General features: G+C 40.1%; 1 protein-coding gene and 1 long non-coding RNA gene across 2 annotated transcripts in view; both read right to left on the reverse strand.

Annotated features, from left to right (window-relative positions):
* LCP2 (lymphocyte cytosolic protein 2) overlaps positions 1 to 21,489 on the reverse strand; it is a 51,648-nt gene extending 30,159 nt beyond the window's left edge. The window contains exons 1-3 of the mRNA XM_073355965.2: positions 21,124 to 21,489; positions 16,391 to 16,453; positions 10,234 to 10,280 (exon numbers count right to left, since the gene is read on the reverse strand). Of these exons, the coding sequence (XP_073212066.2) occupies positions 10,234 to 10,280; positions 16,391 to 16,453; positions 21,124 to 21,201 (188 nt within the window). The 5' untranslated portion in view covers positions 21,202 to 21,489. The remainder of the gene's footprint in view (positions 1 to 10,233; positions 10,281 to 16,390; positions 16,454 to 21,123) is intronic.
* Positions 9,445 to 10,225, reverse strand: LOC140915746 (uncharacterized). The gene is made up of 2 exons (XR_012160269.1): positions 10,052 to 10,225; positions 9,445 to 9,722 (listed from the first exon to the last, which is right to left on the reverse strand). It is a non-coding gene; the product is annotated as an uncharacterized LOC140915746 (long non-coding RNA).
* Positions 21,490 to 23,243: the final 1,754 nt, after the last annotated feature.

The raw sequence follows: 23,243 nt of genomic DNA on the forward strand, positions 1-23,243 counted from the left end.
CCACCCCTTTGTACCCCGAGCCAGCTGCACGATTTGCAGCTGGTTCACATCCGAACCACACCACAGGACCATTTCTACATGCTCATGCTCCACACTCTTCATTTCCCCACCTTCATGTCCCATCCTGACACCAAATGGTGGGACATTCTACCAGCTGCAGAGGGTGAGGGATCCCGATGGGCCAGCCTGTATTCCACCTTGGTTCCACGGCCCACCAGGGACATTAGCTGGTGGCTTCCTCATGGATCCGTGAGCACAGGCACGTATCTGGAGTGGTTCACCCTCTTCCCAACACCTGCCCTCTTTGTGGTGTGAAGGAGACCCTGGCGCATGTCTAGCTGCAGTGTGCCAGGTTGCGGCCCCTTTTCCGGCTGCTCCAGAACCTCTTGTTGAGGTTCTGGCTGACTTTTTCCTGCACCTTTTTATATATGCACACCCAATACGTGGCCCCACGAAGTTGCAGGACCACCTCGTCAACCTCCTCCTAGCCATGGCCAAAGGGGCCATGTATAACAACAGGGAGAGGAGGCTGGCTGGGGAGGTGGGGGAAGGAGGATTGTGACTGTGGGGCCTGTTTTTGTTCTTTCATCCATTCAAACATCTGGGCAGAGTTCTTCTGGGTGGCATCCACTGGCTCCTTGGACACTTTTGAGGAGCAGTAGGTGCTGTCCAGGGTTCTCTGCTCGGTGTCCCCTTCTGGTTCCCTAGTTTTGCCCTCTGACCCCCTCACCTGTTCCTGTTTTTTTTTCTTCGTTGTCCCACTTACTCAGTTGAGCACTGGGTTCAGTAGCTCCTCCCCAGGCTGGGGGAGAGGCCTTTAGCAGTTCACGGGCTTGTGCCCGCCCACTTCCTGGCACTTAATATAAGGTTGGCAGGAAGGGATGTCGTGGATGTGAGCACAGCTATACCCAATCCTCTGACTGCATGCAGAACCTCACCCTAGCAGCCTAAATTAGAGTTTTGATTCGAGGAGCACGTTAGACAGATCAAAGAACTAAGGCATATGTGTCTATGACGAGGAGACAAAGGGCTTTTAACAAAGCTAGCTTTTCTAAATCTGCTCTCCAAGTTAGGTTTTACAGTAACAAATACAACAGGCTTCAGGATGTTGCAGGGTCCTAAAGTCACTTGATTTTACAATAACTCAAACTAAATATTACATTATTAGAAATGTAAGTACTTTGAAAGCCAATATATATTGGTCTAAAATACAGAAAATATGTAAAGTTTGAAGTTATCAGCCCAGCAATTCTTCCAATGAATCACTCAGTATTTGCGTTGAGTGTAATTTGCTTTATATAGTGCCTTTCATACTTATGGTGTCTCATATCATTTTACAAAGCATGGGGTAAGATACTGGCAGTGGGGCAGCCATAGGTTTGACAATACTTTACAGCTGACCTTGGGTGTTAGAACTGTCTTTGCAAAGAGCTACAGTTTTAGCTTGGTTATCTCTTGCCAGGAGTATCTTTAATTTTTCCCTGAAGAGCCACCAGGGACAGGAAGAAGGACTTTGCTTGAATAGTTCTCCTCTATCACTGCATCCCCCAATAGTATGGCTTGGTAATCAGGAGCTCAAAAATCTATTTTTAAAAAGAGCCTAGATACAGCAGGAAATAACAAATATTAAATACCACTTAAGAAGCTCTTAATATAATGCTCTTGTGTTTTGCTTTGTTATTTTAAGTCTGTCTAGAAAAGAAACTTTATGGGAAGAAAACCAGAATTTTTTACACAACCTTACACATAATGGGCCAAAAAATTCTTTGCTCCTTTCAGGGACTAAGGGAGGAATTAAAACTTTATTGCTCAGGTACTCCGAGTCATTCTTCTACCCAAGGTAAGATCCCTCAGCAAGCATGCTGCATAGTACTCCTTATACCTTCCAGTGAAAGGTACTTTGCTAAGCCATTGCTGTCAGGCATACAAGGGGGTTGGGTGATGGTCTGGGGAACATCCCTTCAGGGAGGTGGACTAGCCCACCCATTTAGAGCTCACACAGTAAGTGTTAGAGGTCTGCCGCAGGTGCAAGGGGAGAAAGCCTGCCTTCACCATCTTCCCCATAATGCTCCAGCCAGAATTGAACTCACACAGTGACCTACTGGTACCAATCACTTATTTCTGGCTGAATATTTTAACAAATCCTTGACCAGCTAAGGCTATAAACTTGTCAGTACACTGCATACTATGGCCATTAGGAATGTAACATGATAGGGGGACAAAACCCTGCTTCTGTTCCAGAAGTACAGGCTCTTAGCACTCAAACTAAAGAAGATCTCTGTTAACGCTGTTTGCTGAATAGGGGACTAGGAGATACAGTTGAACAATTTCAATTCCATCCAGTAGAGCATAGTGATACGCATACACACTAGCCAATAGGGTGCATAAGAGTTAATATATATATTTACTAAATAGTTTGTTTCATAAAACTATTTTAACAAGGTTTATTTTATGTTTGACGATGGGCCCCTTGCAGACACATGAAGATATGCCAGGGTGACACAGGAGGTAGATGTTGTTCCCCAAAATAAGAGATCGCCTTGTAACCACTTTCAGTAAATTGCCTGTCATATTCTGTAAGGGCAGTTGTGACCTAGTTAGCCACTGCTAAAGTTGCAGAAATATCCCAGACTAATGACCTTGTAATTTTCAAACTTTGAGCATGTAGGTTTCCTCAGATGGGTATATTTAGAAAAACCACATGCTCAGCCCATTGGTTTCTATGGCTGTGGCCTGTGGGTGACAAATGTAGCACAGTTACAAGTGTTGTACCACATTTGCAGCTACTGTAATTTATTGTAGCTCTGTTGAAGTTAATGGAGCTACCCCAATTTTCACCAGCTCAGGATCTGGCCCAGTACATGTAACTTTAGTAGTGTGCTTACAAGGCTGTAGACTTGCAAAAATGCATGCTTCATTTTGTGATAAGGCAGGTCAGACTTACATTTTTTAGTTCATTAACGTGCATTTCTGCTTACAGAAAAAGAACTTATCTTATGGTTTAAAAAATAATAATAATTAAAAAAAAAACCCACAACTTCATCCCAGTTTTTAAAATGGTAATTATTTCTGCTTCCACTGCTAAACACCAATGTCCAGTAGTAAATTGTTGGCTCCAACTATTCTGAATTGGTCTGAAATCAACAAGGTGAAATTCAAATACAAATAAGTGAAAAGTTACCCATACTTATTAAGGGCAAAATCAAATGCACAAATACCAAATGGGAAATAACTGGGTAAGCAGCAATACTGCAGAAAAGGATCTGGGGGTTGTAGTGGATCACAAATTGAATATGAGTCAAGTGTGATGCAGTTTCAAATAAGGCTACTATCATGTGGGGATGTATTACCAGGGGTATTATATGTAGGACATGAGAAGTAAGCCTTCCACTCTACTCAGCATTGGTGAAGCCTCAGCTGGAGTATTGTGTCCAGTTTTGGGTACCACACTTTAAGAAAGACTTGAACAAATTTGAGAGAGTCCAGAGGAGAGCAATAAAAATGATAAAGGGTTTAGAAAACATGACCTACGAGGAAAGGGTGAAAAGATTGGGCATGTTTAGTCTTGAGGAAAGAAGGCTGAGGGGGGACATAATAATAATAACAACATAATAATAACAGAAAATTGTGGAAATCACAGAGGTGCTTAATGACTTCTTTGTTCTGGTTTTCACCAAGAAGTTTGGTGGTGATTGGATTGGATAGTGAATGCCATTGAAAATGAGGTAGGATCAGAAGAAGCTAAAATAGGGAAAGAACAAGTTAAAAATTACTGGACAAATTAGATGTTTTCAAGGGCCTGATGAAATGCATTCTAGAATACTCAAGGAGCTGACTGAGGAGATGTCTGAGCCATCTTTGAGAAGTCGTGGAAGATATAGTGCCCATCTATAAAAAGAGAAATAGGGACAACCCAGGAAATTACAGATCAGTCATCTTAACTTCTGTACCCAGAAAGATAATGGAGCAAATAATTAAGCAATCAATTTGCAAACATCTAGAAGATAATAAGGTGATAAGTAACAGTCACCATGGATTTGTCAAAAACAAATCATGTCAGACCAACCTGATAGCTCTCTTTGACAGGGTAAGAAGCCTTGTGGAGGGGGGGAAGCGGTAGACATGGTATGTCTTGACTTTAGTAAAGCTTTTGATACTGTTTCACATGACCTTCTCATAAACAAACTAGGGAAATGCAACCTAGATGGAGCTACTATAAGGTGGGTGCCAAACTGGTTGGAAAATCGTTCCCAGAGAATAGTTATCCATGGTTCACAGTCAGGCTGGAAGGGCATAACAAGAGGAGGCCCTCAGGGATCAGTTCTGTGTCTGGTTCTGTTCAATATCTTCATCAATGATTTAGGTAATGGCATAGAGAGTACACTTATACAGTTTGCGGACAATACCAAGCTGGGAGAGTTTGCAAGTACTTTGAAGGATAGGATTAAAATTCAAAATGATCTGGACAAACTGGAGAAATGGTATGAAGTAAATAGGATGAAATTCAATAAGGACAAATGCAAAGTATTTCATTTAGGAAGGAACAATCAGTTGCACACAGACAAAATGGGAAATGACTGCCTAGAAAGGAGCACTGCAGAAAGGGATCTGGGAGTCATAGTGGACCACAAGCTAAATATGAGACAACAGTGTAATGCTGTTGCAAAAAAAGCAAACATTATTCTGGCATGTATTAGCAGGAGTGTTGTAAGCAAGAACACGAGAAGTAATTCTTCCACTCTATTCTGCGCTGATTAGGCCTGAGCTGGAGTATTGTGTCCAGTTCTGGGCACCACATTTCACAAAGGACAAATTGGAGAGAGTCCAGAGAAGGATGAAAAAAATGATTAAAGGTCTAGAAAACATGACCTATGAGGGAAGATTGAAAAAACTGGTTTTGTTTAGTCTGGAAAAGAGAAGACTGAGAGGGGAAATAACAGTTTTCAAGTATGTAAAAGGTTGTTACAAGGAGGAGGAAGAAAATTTGTTTTTCTTAACCTCTGAGGATAGGACAAGAAGGAATGGGCTTAAATTGCAGCAAGAGAGGTTTAGGTTGGAAAAAAATTCCTGTCAGGGTGGTTAAGCCCTGGAATAAATTGACTAGGGAGGTTGCGGAATCTCCATCATTGGAGATTTTTAAGAGCAGGTTAGACAAACACCTGTCAGGGATTATCTAGATAATTAGTCATGCCACAAGTGCAGGGGACTGGACTAGTTGACCTCTTGAGGTCCCTTCCAGTTCTATGATTCTATGATATAACACATGAGAACAGTCTTCAAATATGTATAGACAGGATGAGGATGATTGTTCTCCATGTTTGAGCCAATTACTTCCTGTCCTACCCTCGATCTGCAACAAGGAAGATGGTTTTAATATTAGGAAAACCTTTATAATTTTAAGAATAGGTAAGTACTGGAATATGTTGCCATGGGAAGCCTGTCACTGGAGGATTTTAAGAACAGGTTGGTCAAACATCTGTCTAGGTGAACCTAGTCTCGTCTCAGTGCAGAGGGTTGGACTAGATGACCTCTTGAGATCTTATCTAGCCCTAAATTTCTCTGATTCTATGAGGCTTTCTGTGTAGCCCATTATCCCATTCCTCTAGTCATGTGGATATACAGTATACAGGGCACTGCTTCCCCTGGGGGGAACTGATGAGAAAGCAGAGGACATGTACAGTAAGGGATCTATGAGTAGGATGAGAGGTGAATCTGAATAATCCAGAGGAGAGTTAGGCCCCTGCTGCCCTGCAGTCTCTTATTTTGTCTCTCTTGAGGTCAAACTGCTGCGTTATAAATGGCAGCATTTGTAATATGTAAAAAAGTCCTCTCTCAGACTCTAAATACATGGTGGATTACATAGGTCACCTGCATAACACTGTATTTGATACAGAAATCTTAGTCTGATACTTACATTTCATTGTGGTCTTACTCCCCTTGCTCCTTGAGATGAGGATTGAAGAAATAGGAAATACTAAATCATACCTTCCTCTAGAATGGGAGTAACTGCCTAATTTCTTAGGGTCAAAACATCCTTAGAATGGAATTAATTTCTACCTGTCTTTCCTTGGCTGAATGGATCACATGCTGCTTTGAGCCGTCTCCCATTGGTGCTAATGTGTCCTTTCACTGACACTGATCAGTGGGGCATTTGCCTTTAAATAGCAGGTCAGAGTGGGGGGAGGTTGCTCTGCTGGTTAGGGCACTGGCCTGGAACTAGGAAGACACATGTTCAGTTCCCTGCTCTGCCCTGTACTTCCTGTGTGACCTTGGGCAAGTGCCTTAGACTCTCTGTGCTTCAGTTCCCTGTCTGTAAAATGGGGACAATAGCACTGCCCTACATCAGAGGCATGCTGTTAGAATACAAACATCAAAGATTGTGAGGCAATCAGATATCCCATTAATGAGGGGCATATAAGTAACAATGGTAGAGAGGCATAGATAGACCAGAAGTAATTGCTTTTGATCTCCTTTGTTTTAAAAGCCAGAAAAGATTTCACACCATTTGAGATGCTACTCAGGCCAGCCTATGGGATTGGAATCAGAGTTGATTATAACCTACAAGATCCGCTTTGGTATTAAAATGACTAGAGCGTATTGTGTCGTTGCAAGATGGAGATTTAGAGTGTGTGGCAGGGAGGGGAAAGAGGAACTATGGGATTATTTTTAATTTTTATTGTTTGCATAGTCTACTAGGCATTTTTACAAACCGGTAAGAAGGCAAGGCCACGAGGGATTTGTAATCTAAACAGACAACAAAGCAATGAAGTTAGAGTGAAAGAAAGCAATGGAGAGCATTATGGCTGAATAATAGAAATGTAGGTCTGGAAGGGACCTTGAGAGGTCATCCAGTCCATCCTCCCATTCTGAGGCAGGGATTCCATAACTTCCCTTAGTTAGATATTCGGTATTTACCTATCCTTCCAGTTAGAACAATTTTCTTAATATCTAACCTAAATCTCCTTTTTTGCTGTAGATTGAGCTGATTACTTCTTATCCTACTTTCAGGGATATAGAGAACAATTGATCACTGTCCTCTTTATAACAGCCCTTAACGTATTTGAAGATTATCAGGTCACCGCTATCTTCTTTACTGAAGACTAAACATGCCCAGCTTATTTAAATAAATAAATAAGATTTAAATAAATAAATCTGATCTCTGCAGAGATCAGATTTTCTAAACCTTTTATCATTTTTGTTGCTCTTTTCTAAACTCTCTCCAATTTGTCCACATCTTTCTTAAAATGGGGTACCCAAAATTGGACACAATACCCCCCAGATGGAGCCTCCCCAGTGCCAAGTACATCAGAACAATCACCTTCCATGTTTTACATACAACACTCCTGTTAATACATCCCAAATGATATTTGCCTTCTTTTGCAACTGTATCACATTTTTAGCTCATATTCAATTTTGCTCCACTATATTCCCTTAGATACTTTCTGCAGTATTTCTACCTAGGCAGTTATTTCCCATTTTTGTATCTGTGCATTTGATTTTTTTCCTTTCTAAGTGTAGTACTTTGCACTTCTATGTTAAATTTCATCTTGTTGGCTTTTACCAATTCTCCAATCTATCAAGGTCCTTTCAATTTCTAATCCTGTCCTCAGACATGCTTGCAATCCTTCCCAGCTTGGAGTCATCAGCAAATTGTATAAGTATACTCCATTAGCTGTGGAGTAAAGCTCCATTATCCAACTCATAATGAAAGCATTGAATAGTACTGGATACAGGACTGACCCCTGTGGGAATCTCTAGATAGGACCTCTCAGTCTGACAGTGAATCATTGATAACAACAGTGTGAATATGGTTTTTTGGCTAGTTGTGCACACACTTTATAGCAGTTTCATCTAAACCACATTTCCCTAGTTTGAGAATGTTAGTAAGGATTTTGACACAGTCCCACCTAAAAATCAAGATATATCTAATCAACTGCATCCCCCTCTCCTCTAGACCAGTAATTCTGTCAAAGAAAGAAATTAGGTTTGTTCGGCATGATTTTTTCTTGACAAATTCACATTGGCTATTGCTTATCACCCAGTTATCCTCTAAGTGCTTACAAATTGATTATTTAATAATTTTTCCAGTATCTTTCCAGGTATCCGTTAGGCTGACTGGTGTATAATTCTGTGGGTCTTCTTTGTTCCCATTTTTAAAGATAAAGATAGCTTTAAAGATAGCTACTATGTTTGCTCTTCTCCAGTCCTCTGGACATCTGTCCTCTAGGAGTTCTCAAAGATAATGACTAATGATTCCGAAATTGCTTCAGCTAGTTCCTTAAGTACTCAAAGGAGCTTTTCATCAGGCCCTGCTGACTTGAAACATCTATCTCATCTAAATATTCTTTAATTTGTTTTCTACCCCGTTAATATTAATTGTGTTATGCTTTTTGTCACAATTTAACTTTTTAGTGAAGACTGAAGCAAAATAGGTATTAAACACGTAAGCCTTCTTGGTATGGTCCATTATTAGCTCTCTTTCCATGCTAAGTAGCAGACTTGCACTTTCCTTCATCCTTCTCTTGCTCCTAATCTATTGAAAGAATCTCTACTTATTGCCTTTTATGTCTCTTGCCAGATGTAATTTATTTTGTGCCTTAGCTTGAGTTTGTGCCTACCTGCTTTGTGCTATTTTTTTCTACTCATTCTTAGTAATTTTTTCAAGTTTCCACTTTTTGGATTCCTTTTTGATTTGTAGATCACTAAAGAGCTCTTGATGCAGCCATATTGGCCTTTTACTGTTCTTCCTTTTTTTTCCTTTGCATCAGGATCATTTGCTGTTGTGCCTTTAATGTTGTTTCTTTGAGAAACTCCTAGCTTTCCCAATCTCCTTCCATCCTGAGATTTTCTTCCAATGGGACCTCAACTGTCATTTCCCCGAGTTTTAGTCTGCTTTTTTTGAAGTCTGTTGTCCTTATTCCGTTGCTTTCACTCCTTCTAATATGAATCTTGTTAATTCTACAGTTTTTGTTGGGATTTATTATTTTCAAGCATTTTTATCATCTACTTTACTCACTTCTCTGAGCTTGAGCTCTGGTGTTCACAACTCTTTTTACACGCTTGCCAGATTCAAGTCCTTAGTGAAAAGCAGCAAGTGATCATACTAGACAAGTTTGCTCACTTTCTACCACAGGTAAAGTGGACAAAGAAAATGCAATGGACATAATTTATCTTTTCAAAATCAATAAAGTTTAGGGGGATCTGGCAATAACTCCTATATTTAGGTTATCTATGTATATTACTCACATAAGACACTAATATATCTGTTTGTATATATCTCCATTATTTTTTCAAGTCACTCTTAGTGACCAATATTATGATAATGCATTTGAAACAGAATAATCCCAAAGCCCTAAAATATAAAGCATAAGTAATTAAAAAAACAAAAACAAGAAGAATGCAAGCCTAGGGGATCAGCAGAGCACAAGAAAGGGAGAGATCATCAAATAACTGAAAACTTTATTTCACAAGACCAAAATAAGGAGGAGTATGTTACAGAGCAGGCAAAGAAACTTTTATCTTTCATGGTGAAGTCTTGCAAACAGCAGATCTCAGTGCTATTCAGTGTTAATTTAATGCAAATATAATTGTAATCAATAACTTGCAATGATGGATGGAAAATATTGGTTCAAATGCCTTCCAATCATCTGCCCACAGCTGCACAGGAAAGTTATTCCAGTCTTAAGTCCCATACTTCAGTCTGATTTATCTTTAATAGGTATCTAGACATGATGGGGCATGATGAAAAACATTTAAAAAGAAACTAGATTAGATGTAGTGTTCAATTTGACATATTTCATATGTTTTCCTTCAGGATGAAAGTCCTCTATTCAACTGAGCAATGAAATCATACTCAGCAGGTGGTACTGTCAAAAGCACTCAGCATTGGCCTGACTGCTTCCATTGAAGTCAATAATGAGTTCTGTCATTAACTTGAATGGGAGCAAGGTGAGGCCAATTACAAAGATTTCTGAATATTTCCCCAGTGGGTTTTTTAATCTGTATCTGGTTATTTTCCACACAATAATGACACACACCATGTTTTCCTCACTTGTTTTTTTTTCTAGGAATGTGTCCTTTCCTTTCCTGAGACAACACAAACAGCAGGTCTCTAGATCAATGTTTTAGAGTCCTCGCCATCCACTTGCCCTGTGCTTGTCCAGGAGTTATATCTCCAACCCATTCACTGTATCATCCATTTTGAAATATGAGATTTGGTTTGCATTTACTTACGGCACACTCAGTTTGGGAAATTTCTGAATATCGTTTTCAGACATGTTCTGCAACAGAAACACACATGGTATATGTTACAAAATTGTCCATGTAACAGCTTGGGAGATAAGGAAGCTTTAATATTATTTATGTGTCAAAACATTATAATTAACAGGACTGCAAGATAAGTAGAAAGCTAACGAAGAACAGGTACAAACCTAAACCACTGTTCAGCATTTAGGATTTGATTCAACAAAATATTAAGCATGTGCCTAATTTTAAGCACTAATGTGAAGTCAATGGCACTACAAGATATGCTTAAACTTAGGTTTGTGCTTAGGTGCCATGCCGTATTGTGCTGTAATTGGGTCTCTGCTTATGCTGTGCTGCTTGGTTGACCCTCTGTGTTACCGTGGGCTGAGATTTAAAATGTTGACCTGCTGCACCTAGGGGCAATGTATAAAAACCTTTCCTTCAACAGCCTTTTCCCTGTAGCTTGTCATAGTTACTGGAATTATACTGAGCAAACAGGCAAAATTTCAAGCATATACAAGATTGCATTTCAAACTATAACCAAGTGACTCAAAAGCTCATCCCATGGTCCCTAGGGAAATGTACAACCAGCTTAAATCAGAACAAAGATGGACACACATTTTAATGAAAAAATTCTGTTTATTAGTTCTTCTGCCTTCCTCTCTCTCTCTCTCTCTGCTTTGTTAGATCTTGATCCTCACTCAGTGTTGCCCTAGGGCTGGATGCATCTAGCCCACTGGTTAATAAATCTCTGGTGTCCATGGTACCAGAGAAGTGAAATATCCTTTGAGATAATACATCCCATCTCTATGTACCAATTCAAATAGAAAGTGGGGATCCGCCTCCCCTTGAGTTATAACCCTGATGACAGACATGAATTCCAAACACAGTTCATAGTCTACTGATGTCTCCACCCATAGCCATAACACTTCTGCTGGCAATACATGAACTCTCTGCTTCTCACGGAGAGCCCTACAGAAAAAGGTGGGTTATTTTTCCCAACTTTTTTTTTTTAAACAATTGCCATTTCAAAAGCAGTGTGTGTGTGTGTGTTTAAATGAAAAGAGCTGTTCATGGTTGTGGGAGGCAGAAGTGGGCAATACTCTGTCATTTTGGCTCTCAAGAGTTCTCTGATTTACATTACGTTCACATTTACATTATGTTCTGCAATGAGCCTGGGTTGGAATCAACTCAAAAACTCCAAACTGCACTCCTTTGAAATCACCCGCTTTCTCCAAGCTGCACTGCAAAATCATGTGAAACTGTGAACTTCACACAGCGTCAATATGAAGCCATGAAATGCGGGCTAGGTTTTATTGACTGGGTCAGGAGTCTTATGCTGGCAACACACTCTGAAACCAGGCAAGTTTTGCACTATGGTTTTTCAATGACGGTTTTACACAGATATATTTGTTACCTGACATGACAACATGCTTAGCACAGTCCTAAGGGCGCCATTGAACATAATGTAATAAAGACAAGGGACAGTGCAGTGTGGGTTACACAAGGAAACTTTAACATATGCAGGGGCTTAAGGTAAAAACTCATAATGTTTTGCACAAAACTAGCTGATTTTTAATTTTTTAAAGGGAAATGGGCTGGTGGATTTTGTTCATATACTTACAGTTAAAGGGCTAGCTTGTCCCTGGCCTAGCTCAAATGTGTGTGCTCCTTTGCACATCTTGTGCAAGGACCAGCGACTGTCATAGAAACAGCTCCCTCCCCTAAATTGTGCCAAAGGGGGTAGCGTGGGGGGCAATGTCTTCCTGTCCCCCAAGAAGCTGCCCTCCTGCACCAGGAGAAGCAGTTGCATCTTCCCGAAGTGCCCATCCCACTCATCAGGTGCAGTTCCACATTACCTCCAACAGGGCCCAGTGTCTCAATGGCATAATCTGGCTCAATATGAGGGAAGTGAAAGATCTGCATGTTATATGTGCTTTTAAAAGGACACGGTAAACAACTTTAAAATGGCATTGGGGGATTCCATATATGGGTGTCAGCTTCAGGCCATATCTGATCAGTTTTGAAAGTAAAAATGTTTGGTTTTTCTAACTGCCAGCTTTCCAAACTCCTCTTGGAACCTGAAAGTCAGTCTGGGATCTTCCTGGCTCACATATCGCAATAAGTGGTCGTCTCTAATTAAACTTGGTGAACAACTCTATTGAAGAATGTTCAGCCTAGAGCAGAATCAAGCTGCTGTCCCCAGAGGTGTCCTTGGCTCTGGAGAACTAACATTAGTGAAATATGGTAAAATATATATTTCTCTAAGGGAAACATCCTATAGAATCATAAAATTTAATAATACATTTAAACCAACCCTTAGAATTCTATTATAGGAATGTGATTGTCTCTTAAATTCAGTAGCTTGGTTTAAAAATTCTGTAGGAAGAACATGTCTCTCCATTAAAGTCTACAGAGTTTTCATTTCTAAAGAATCCTATTGATTTAATCCCTAATATATTCTGTAGGACTTTTCCATGCAGGTAGTCAGAGTAGCAATCCTTACTCAAACTAGGGAGTGGATTTGTTGAGTGGGATGGTGCCATTTTTCATTGTCAGGTTGCTTGTATGCCTTTGTGAGTGAACATGAAACCCACAAACATTCATTCTGAACAGTATCTGGCTATCCAAACATAATCTGGCAGTTTCTAATGACTTTTGTAAGATGTAGAAAGACAATTACCCTAAAGAGAAGCAATTGATTTCTTACACATTGCCCTGCAGGCTGGAGTTTTCCTTGTCACATCTTCCCCATAGTTACACTTATGCTTTGAATCTGTAGTAAGCAGAATGTTTTCTAGTATGCAATGGCCAAGTAGGCAAGAAGTTAAAAACAAACAAAAATTATATTGGGAGAAATGAGGAAGCAGCAGCTACTAGCCTGCCTAGTAGAGATCAACCACTGAATCTGCTAGGCCATTTCTGCAGAAAAACACTCTAAACTGGTTATGTATTATAAGCACTTGGTACACAAGGCAAGAGTCAAAGTTCCCTGGCCACATGGGTATTTCACAAATGGCACTATGCTGCACTCCATGATCACTGAGGACTTCGCAGTGACAGCAGGGCTAGAACTCAGATCCTCCTTTTCTTAAACACAGGTGTCTACTAGAGCTGATTGGGACTTTTACAAGGAAAAGGTTTTTCATTCATCGCAAATCTTCTCCGGGTCAGTACGGGATGACTAGTTCTGATTCACAGCAGGGGCTTGAACGTGTGTCTCCCAAAGCCCAAGTGAGTGCCTGGCATTCCAGATGCTCTTTATAGCAGCTGTCTTTCCATATCAAACCAGTCACGAGAAGCTGCCAAATTATGTTTGGAGGAACAGACAATACTAACAGTGAATGTCTGTAGGTTTCACGTTCACTCACGTAGCCACACAAAGAACCCGGCGGTGGAAAAATGATACCATGTTACTCGACAGATCCAGAGTCATGTTTCTTAATTTACAGACTTATCCTTATCTGACATTATAAAACATTTGGATTCTATATAAATTACTCTAACCACTGGATTATGGAGTTATATATACAAAATGCAATAGCTTCAGCAGGAGAGACTGAGAGACATCCACCCCCGAACAGGGAAATGATTCAGAGCAGGAATTTAAGCCTAGGGGCTCATCTACATGGTGTGTTAGTGCACACCAGCTGGGGTGTAAATTCTAGAGTGCACCAGTGTGTTCTGCACTAAAAGTTCCCTCATGTGCATTGACATAGTCCCAGATTACATCAGTGTGCACTAGTGAATGCCAGCAGGCTCCACATTGACAGTTAGTGCACAACATGCTGGTATGCATTAGAATTTACACTGAAGCCGGTGTGCACTAATGCATCGTGTAGACAATCCCTGGGTCTTCCACATTGCAGGTAAATGCCCTAACCATCAGGCTATTGCCTATTCTGGGTGGGTGTTTTTCATTATACAAAAAAAAAAAGAGTTTGAAAGGTCTCAGCTTTGTTTTGATGAAGCACACGAAACATTTTTGAAATCTTGAAAATTTTCACAGGATGAGAAAAATGTTTCCTGCTTAAATCTAATCCTAGTACTTGAGCTGGAAAATAATCTGTTAGTTGTTGGCAATATAAGACCTATAATGTACAGTACAGCAGTTTTCCTTCTATCCAGCAGAAGGTGGTACCCTGTTGAGCACTCTTTCATTTTTAGCAGAAATGTTTTGAATTGCAAAAATTTGATGGATTTTCAAAACTTGACATTTCAAACAAACAAGCAACAACAACAAAACCGAGAAGCTGGGAAGAACTGTAATGAAATTTGTGTGAAATTTCCCCCTTCTTGACTAATTACAGAGCTTCCATAATTAGAATTTTGGAAAATTTTAATTATGGAAGGGGGGAAAAGAAAAAATTTTCAGAGTGAAAAATTGTGAAATTACTTCCCTTGTTTTTCAACTAGCTCTAACTGTAGTCAGTTTATTACTCTGTGTACATGTATATACATCCTCACACTGATTTACAGGGCTCTGTAATTCCAGTTAATGACAGTGCGTAATTATTAGACTAATAAATCTCTGTGTGGTACAATGTATAAGGCACTGAGTGAGTTTCAGGAGACAGCAGTTCTATTCCTGGCTCTATCACTGACCTACTTTGGGTAAGTCATTTCCCTTCTCTGTGCCTTAGTTTCCTTTCCCATCCTTTGTCTGTCTTGTCTGCCTAGATTATAAACTCCTTGTTGCGGGGCTGTCATTAAGTCTTCGTGTGACAATTATCACGCTGGGGCCTCTAATATACATAATTTAAGGTACGTTTCCCTAGAACACCAATCTTGTACTAATGTTCAATACCCCACATAGAGTGTAATTTTTTTTTCTGCAACAAGGTTTTTAATAAGAGACAGATCCTACCACCAGATCTGGACTGTCTATCTCTGAAATTTGAAATAATATATGCACTTAAGAGACTGAGAACAGCCCCCTTGTTTAATGACTGACCCATTAGGATTCTGCCATTTCTAGAGAGGTTCAGATCTCATCCAGATAATTCTTATGTTTATGATGGTATCAGATTTTCAAAAGTGGAGAGATCTACATAGATTATGTTGCTTGAGGAAAAGGCATAACTCTCTAATGCCACTCTCTTTTACATGAGGGCAGTCACAGTACATGGATAAAACTCTGTTTCTCTTGGCTAAAAACTGGGAACTGAATCCTGATTACTAGCAAGATCTGTGCATGTGAATATGCAAACATTCAAAGGACAAAATTAGGCTCTGCTTCAAAGTTTACTTGCAAAGACCCACTGAACTTTGTGAGTCCTGTGCTCTTTTCCGTCAAAGACAAGGGCAGATTGTGTTTTAGGATTATTTCCAAGCTGAGTTTTAAAGATAATTATGATGTTTTTATCCAAATTAAAATGTCAACGTACATGCTGTCAATTGATGTGAAATTAAGACCAGATAATGGCAGCTGTACAAATGAGAAATATGGGTTTGTTGGGCCAGATGAACTGCAGGGGTAAATCAAAGAATGTCCATTAATTTCAGTGCAGCCACACTGAATTATACCCCTGGTGAATCTGGCCTGTTAGTTGTGGTGATTTTAAATACCATTGATTCTACATACAGTTTCAGAAAACAATCATTTTTTATCCATAGGGGCTTAAAATGGCAACCCTTGGAATAAATAGTCTCCAGCAGAGAGTTAGCTTTTATAGGCAAGTGGGTTGCACTGCTCTTCAAAGGTAGGTGGGGAAATCTGACAAGCTGTAGGTTATTGCTAATGCATGAAAAACAAGCATTTCCTAAAAATGACCAAAAAGAAACATAAGCAAATATTGCTGTTGTGAACCTTCACTTTCCATTTAAAAAATCATGTAAAATGTATTCAAGCTAAATGCAGCCATGGGGGTCCTGGTGTTCAGTGTCCATGTTTTAAAACCAGGATCTTTGGTGTAAAACCAGGATGTGGATCTGAAGCGCAGATCCTTGAGCGTATGTAGTCATCTTACTCCCATTGATTCCCATAAGAGTTAAGTGCCTAAATGCCTTTTTGAATATCTGGGCCTTAATACGTAAGCAACTGTGTAGAGGAACAAAGAACACAAGGAACGTCCTTAATTGCAAATGCAAGGGGAAGCCAAATAACATTTATATTGTGACTATAGAACTTTATTGTCGCACTTACCAAAAACCTTTGTCCACTTATGCTGTGTTTTCTGACGACTTTTTCACAGTCCTTATACTTTAACTGTGAATGGAGAGAGAAAGATTGTTACACACTTGGTTAAATCTAAGAGTGGTTTAAGGATTAAATTCGGCAAAGCACTTATGCACAAGCTTAGCTTTAAGCCCATGCTTCAGTCCCAAAGCAACTTAGCATATGTTGAAGTCTGCACGGCCTTGTCTAGAGATTTTAGCTAGAATGTATTAGCTGTATTTGTGTCCTAATCAAGACAAAGCCATCAGGGCCAGGCAGAATTGCAGCCTCTGTCCTGAGCTGCTCCACCTTGCATGGTACAGATCTAGGCTGCCCCTTACTATGGCCAGCACACCTGGCCCCTTATTTATATGCTGATTTATTCTTCTTGAGAAATTTATGAAAAGGCCCCATCATACAATCTCTGCACACATTGTAAAAAAAAAAAAAAAGTACACCACTCCTGTCCTTCCTTGAAAAAGAAGCTGAACAAGTTCCCCGCAATCACCTTGTCCAACAAAAGCTTTGGAAAACAGATGAGCTTGAGACTGCGCTTTCAAACTGCAGCTATCTTGGACTAGTATGGTGCAATATGTTCAAAGCCAAGGAGTATGGAACAAGGGTGTCCTGCTTCCAGCTACTAGACATTCAGCATTGTTATAGCTAACACATCTCCTCTAGGCTGAAATGGCACATCTGTAACTTTGTACATGATCTGTTAACTTTCTTCTCTTCATTATTAACATTATTGGCAATAAATGGTCGTCTCAGGGCTCACCTGGAATGGGACGCCATTGTGGCAGTTGCCTCCATGCTACAATGAAAACGCTGCCCTTGTCTCAAAAAGCATGTAAATTAAATACAAGACAGGAGACTCCAGGTTAACCCAACAAACAGACTGGGGCACAAGGTCACAGAGGATTAAGATCATAATCAGCAGCGGTTGCAGCTGCCTAGCCATTGTTGAGTGTTTTATAGGCATCATGGCAGAGGAGCGTTTGAGGCAAGATTTGAAAGAGGAGAATGTAGTGGTTTTGTGGATGTTTACAGAGAGCTCCTTAAACTTTGTGTTTGAACATACCTGGGATAACATGAGAGAACAGCATTTGATTTTACATGTCCAAAGAGTTAATGCTCAGTCTTAGTTACAGAAGATAGGAGGCTTTCCATTGACTTCAATGGACTCTGGATCAGGTCCAGAGTTGGTAAAGCTCAGGTTAGGGGAGCACAAAGGTGGCTTTTTGCTGCCTTTGTGCATTCCAAATCATGGTTTGGTGAGGGGCTTGTCTGGAACGCAGAAACACTGCTGAAGTTGTCTGCTTTCCATAGCCACTTATTCTGCCCCATGCTGGTTGGAGAACACTCCTGCACTGGGGTAATTCCCCAGGGAGCATTCTATCTCCTTTATACTGCTCCAGAACAGGGAATGTGATCTAAGCTTGTAACTGTGTATTGTTTTAAGGGCTAATCTTGAAAACACTTATGCATATGAGAAACTTTATTTCAGTGAGCAGGCTCCAGTTACTCCTGTATTTGCAGGAATGGACCCTAATTCTGGAAAGCATTTTGGGATGCAGGTTGTATTAAAGACTTTGTTTCAAATGAAGGACCCAATTCTACAAATTATTCCTCCCAGGCATAGTACTTGCTACCATGACACTGGCTGCAATGAGACTGCTCATGGCAGTAAGTGCTACACCTGGGAGGAAGCATTTTGTATGACTGGGACGTAAGTTGGTTTTCCTTCTGATTTTGACAATGCCTGAAAATCCCATTTTCTGGTTTTAAGTGAATTCAGAAATTTACAATTGTGAACTTTCTTCCTTTTTCTCAAAGTCTGAGAAATGAGTTGTGAATGGTGGCCCTTTATCGCTTCCTTCTGAACACAGGATGTTTTGGGGAAAGGCTTTTAGTTTAATAGACCTATCGATCAAAAGCTTTAAATGTGGTAGAGAGTTATGGAGTCAGGGGACCTGAATCTCTGTTGACCTACACTCTGTGTGGTCATTTACACTGGAGGAAGTGATTTTATCTGGATTTGGGGTTGCTCAGAGTCTTTGAAAATCCTTCCCATGGTATCTCAGTTTTGGCAGAGAAAATTAGTGGCTCCTTTTGAAAATGTGGATCTCAACCTTTGGAACTCATTGCTGCAGGATATGTTGAGGTAAATATATGAGTAAGATTCAAAAGAAGATTCACACATTCCTAATTCTAACAAATGACATCCCGAATTACACTCAGAATGATACAAATTGTGAGGGCTAATGAAAGAGAGGAACATTCAGTGGTGAGGGCATAGGATTTGAGATACTTGGATTCAGATCCATGTTCAGACTTTCTGTGTGACTTTGTGCAAGATCCTCTGCCTCAGTTCTCCATCTGAAGAAGGAAATGTCATAACTCCCTAGCTTCCAGGGGTGTTGAGGATTAATAGGCTAAAGAGAGTGAGGTTCTTTAATATTACAGTCATGGGTGGCCATATAAGTATAAAAGATATATATCATATCATTCCTTGCCTGGCAGAGCATAAACTGATCAGTAACTCGTACAAGGAACCCATTTCACCCCACTTGGTAGTTTCCAGTTAATGGTGACATAAAACCCTGTGAACCAGTTAAGAAGTGTGTTTTCCTTATTAATCTGCTGAACTTGGATTTAAATAATGTAGTTCTCAATAATGATAAGATCTGTCTCATTTAAGATATCTCAAGATCTTGGTTTCATTTTACTGCGCAGTTAAGCAGGAGCAAAACAGTTGGAAGTAGAGTACTGCAAAGTTGGCGGTTTCACTTCTCAGGCAATTCGGCAGACGTTTGCTTTGGTTTTGATCTGTGCACATTTGCTACCCATGAACTTCACTTTGCATTTTGGTTTTGAACTTGTCCCAACTCCCCCAAACGAAACCCAGTGAAAGCTGTTGAAACCATTAATTTTGCATGATTTCAATACCAAACAATAAACTGGCCTAGGTGTCTTTGACATTAGTCCCATATCCACTTGAAACTGTTTTGCTGGAATAGTTTGAAAGCCGTAGCAGACCTTTTGGGTTTAAATTTTCCAGACTGTAATGAAAGTTTGGGAATTTGTTGTGAACAGGCACTATAATCAGAGTGGAAACATAGGGAGGTATCACTGATTATTTAAAAATGGGGAAATTATGGAAAATATATATATATATATGAAGTGAATAGATTTAAGATTTAGTAAAAATGGACCAAACTCAACATTGACATACACCCTTTGCAGTTTTCCTAGCATCCGTGAGGTTGCAGGGGGTAAATCAGCACTGAGTTTTGCTTATTCTTTTCAATGTACCTCCCCCCTGCCAGTGTGTAAAATCTTCCGTTCTGCAAAATGAAAGTTAAGAGCTCATCAGGGGTGAAGAGGTATCAAAATGTGTGAAAGCCCCAGCAATATCCAGGCTAGGGCATTAGGGGAAAAGCTACAGCAGGTGAAAGGGGAATGTGTAGAAAGCCTGATGAAACATCGACCTCCAAAGCAGGGGAGAAGAGATGAGGAAATGAGATGGGGGGGTGGGGGTGGGGAAGAAGGTCAGTTGGGATCCTGAGGCAGGGGGAGGCAGTGGGTAGCAGGATCTCTTTTTATTTAAATCTGCCCCTCCAAAGAATTATTATTATCACTATTTATATTACTATTGGCAAATGCTTTTAATTTCAAAGACAAGATATCAACATGGGCATTCTACAAATAGGAGCAGCTGCTATGAGCTGGGGGAGGGATAATATTCTATATATTGTATTTATTTTGGAGGAAAGAATGTCTATCATTTCTCTCCCTCCATCTAGCCTTCTGCTATACCCTGGAGTAATTTTCCTTAGGCACAGATGCTGCACTCACCCCTGTGGAACGTCCCAAGGAAGTCTTTGACACACTTTGTGTGAGCTCAGACAAAAAATCGTTCAGGCCTCATTTTCAAGCTAGCATGGGAGCTCAGTTCATCACCTCACTTCAAAAGGCCTGGTGTGGGGGTCCAAGGCTCAGATTTAAGCACCCAAAGCTCACTGAATCTGAGCACCTACCTCACTTTTGAAAACCCCAGCCCAGATGCTGAAGAACTTTTTTGTGTGTCAACCTAAGCAAGTTTCCATAGCCCTTTTGCTTGGACATCCTTGTTCAAAAGATTGGCGCTTATGAGGTGATCTGTAGATTGAGAATCTGTTTTTCCCTTCTACTAAAGACAAAGTACTGTGGATTCTAAACAAAGCCCTGACATATAACAAGCCTTTGTAACACTAATTAGGAAAGCAATTCAGTCCACATCGGAGAACATGTGTTCATCTTGATTAGTAAGGATCTTTAATTTTGAAAGTCACAGGAATGATCTCACTGGAGAGGCCTTACGAGGCCTGCATATAATGCTTTTCTACCTTAAAAAATAGATTTAGCATCCTCAACTTTTACAGATCAAAACCGAATGATACATCAGCAAGACATTGGTACCAAAGATTATATGATTTTTCTGAGAAGCCATCACTTTCTCTTGCTATTGATTTAGAATACATTTTTCAGGATTCGTTAAGGGCTTCAGGGTAGGTATAATCCCTTTCTGAAGTGGCATCTGCTGTGATTATTTTAAAAGATAATTTATGCAACCAATTCTGCTCTTAGTATAAAAGAATATATATTTTTTTTTTCCCCAGCACAGAAGTGTTAGTGACTTACTACTCCACCGTACAAGGACAAAACACAGTGAAACTTACTTTCTTGAAGTAGTCTGCCAGGTCATCTGGGCTCCAAGCGACCACCACTGAGCGATAGGGAATGTTTTGTAAATCCATTTCAGCTCTTTTTTCCTAAGCAGTTACAGGATTTTCATGCCAGTAGTATTAATGAAACGGGCAGCCATAGATTTCCTGCCTGTGGCTACCTGCAGCAAATTCAATAATCCACTTGCCTAAGAAATACCCAGAGCTTTTGTTAAACCGTTTTGCTTTTACTTCTGAGTTATGGTGCAAGAATATCCAAGAGAGCAACTGCTTCCTCTGAGTACAAAATGGTCTCTTCTCAGAAAACTTGTCAGCTATTCAGCCTCACCACTTCCTTTATCTGAATCTAAATAAGTAAACAAGGAAGCACAGCAACACAATTAAAGTATTCTGCCTGCTGCATGTAACTGTAATCCTTATGAGCCCTAATTACCAGTACGTAAACTGCGGCGAGTGTTTGTTTATTTACATGATATCTTCATGTAGATAGATTGGTACATTGGCTGCATAGAATTTTGCGCGTGTGCACGCGTGCATGTGCATCTATATTCCCACCACCAAAAAAGGTTGCTGGTTTTGAATTAAGTTTGATTACTTGCAAATCTAGCTTATGCAATCCCTGAAAACCAAGACAAAGTGTAGTTAAGAAAACCCTCTTTAACATACCTCAGGGTCCCATATGTGATATTGATTCCTGACATTGAAACTCTCCCTTATACTGCTAACATATACAAATAATACAATTCACACAACAGATTCCTCTGGCTGCCACCCTTATGCAAACTTTTAGCAATGTCTATGCAACATTCCCATGTATTTGCTGCAGTTATTTGTCATAAGGTATGTGCAGGATGGGGAAAGTATGAGGTTAGTGCTAAGGATTTGCATTAGAGTATATGCAGGAACTCAAATTTAACTATGGAGCTGCAGCCAGCGCCTGCACAATACCCCGTACATAGCTTGGGGATTTCGGCCAGGTGAAACTTCAAAATTCTAAATTTAGGTTTAAAAAACCACATACACCCCACACTCCACCCCAAAAAAACCTTTGATTGCATTTTCACTATTTCACCTCCCCATTTTTCATTGGCTCTAGTGGTGATAAATTCTAAACTATGGACCTATGAGATAAATGAGAAACCCAAGTGAAAAAACAGAGAACATAAATTGAATCTGTTATGCACTTTTGACTAGTTTACCTGTACGCCGCCCATTAATTCGCCTCTGCCAAGACTACTTTCAAACTTCTAGCAGCTTCAAACATTTAACATTAAAAAAGAGAACTTGACAAATATTTCCTTTGTCATCCCTCCCCCAAAACCTAACATGGGATTGACCTTCTGCCCCCAAAATTGTATTCAGTTCTGGTTCAGAGACAGGGATAAAGTTTAATAGTTTGTCGACTTTCTAAGTTAGAAATAGTAGCTCCAAACCCTAGAAAGGGGAGTTTCCCATGTTTCCAATGTGATATACAGTTCATGTAGCTTTTAGCCCTGTTACAGAGGTCATTAATATAGATACTGTATGGCACCGATTATTAATTATTCTTTATTTGTTTGACGGATCCTGTGATCATGAGAAAATATGGATCATGATGACTTCCCACACTAGAGCAAGGTGATACTATCACTCCATAGTATGCAGAGACAAGGTGGGTGAGGTAATATCTTTTGTTGGACCAACTTCTTTTGAGGAGAGAGACATGTTTCAAGCTTACACAGAGCTCTTCTTCAGGTCTGGGAAAGAAAGAGCAGGAGACAGCTGCAGGGAGCATTGTTAGTGAATTAAAGCTTGTTTAATAAACCATAAATCCGGTGTCTTTATTCAGTCTCTGGTTTTTAGGCTATGTCTACACTACCAATTTGTGTCGACAAAAGTGGTGTCAACACCCAAAAGTTGCCATAACAATAATAATAGCAATTTTGTGTTCACACTTGCTCCCTCTGTTAGCAGATCGCACCCTCAGTGCAGGCACTGACAGTGTGATCAATGCAGTGTGGGTACTTGTCCCACAGTCTTTCTCTCACTAGGTGTTGTGGGAAGGCAGAGCGGATAGCAGCACATCTTGGGAACGGGATCAATGTCCCATAATTCATTGCTTTCTGTCCCGGCAC

The sequence above is a fragment of the Lepidochelys kempii genome, chromosome 8 (genome assembly GCF_965140285.1).
Source record: "Lepidochelys kempii isolate rLepKem1 chromosome 8, rLepKem1.hap1, whole genome shotgun sequence".
Classification (NCBI taxonomy): Eukaryota; Metazoa; Chordata; order Testudines; family Cheloniidae; genus Lepidochelys; species Lepidochelys kempii.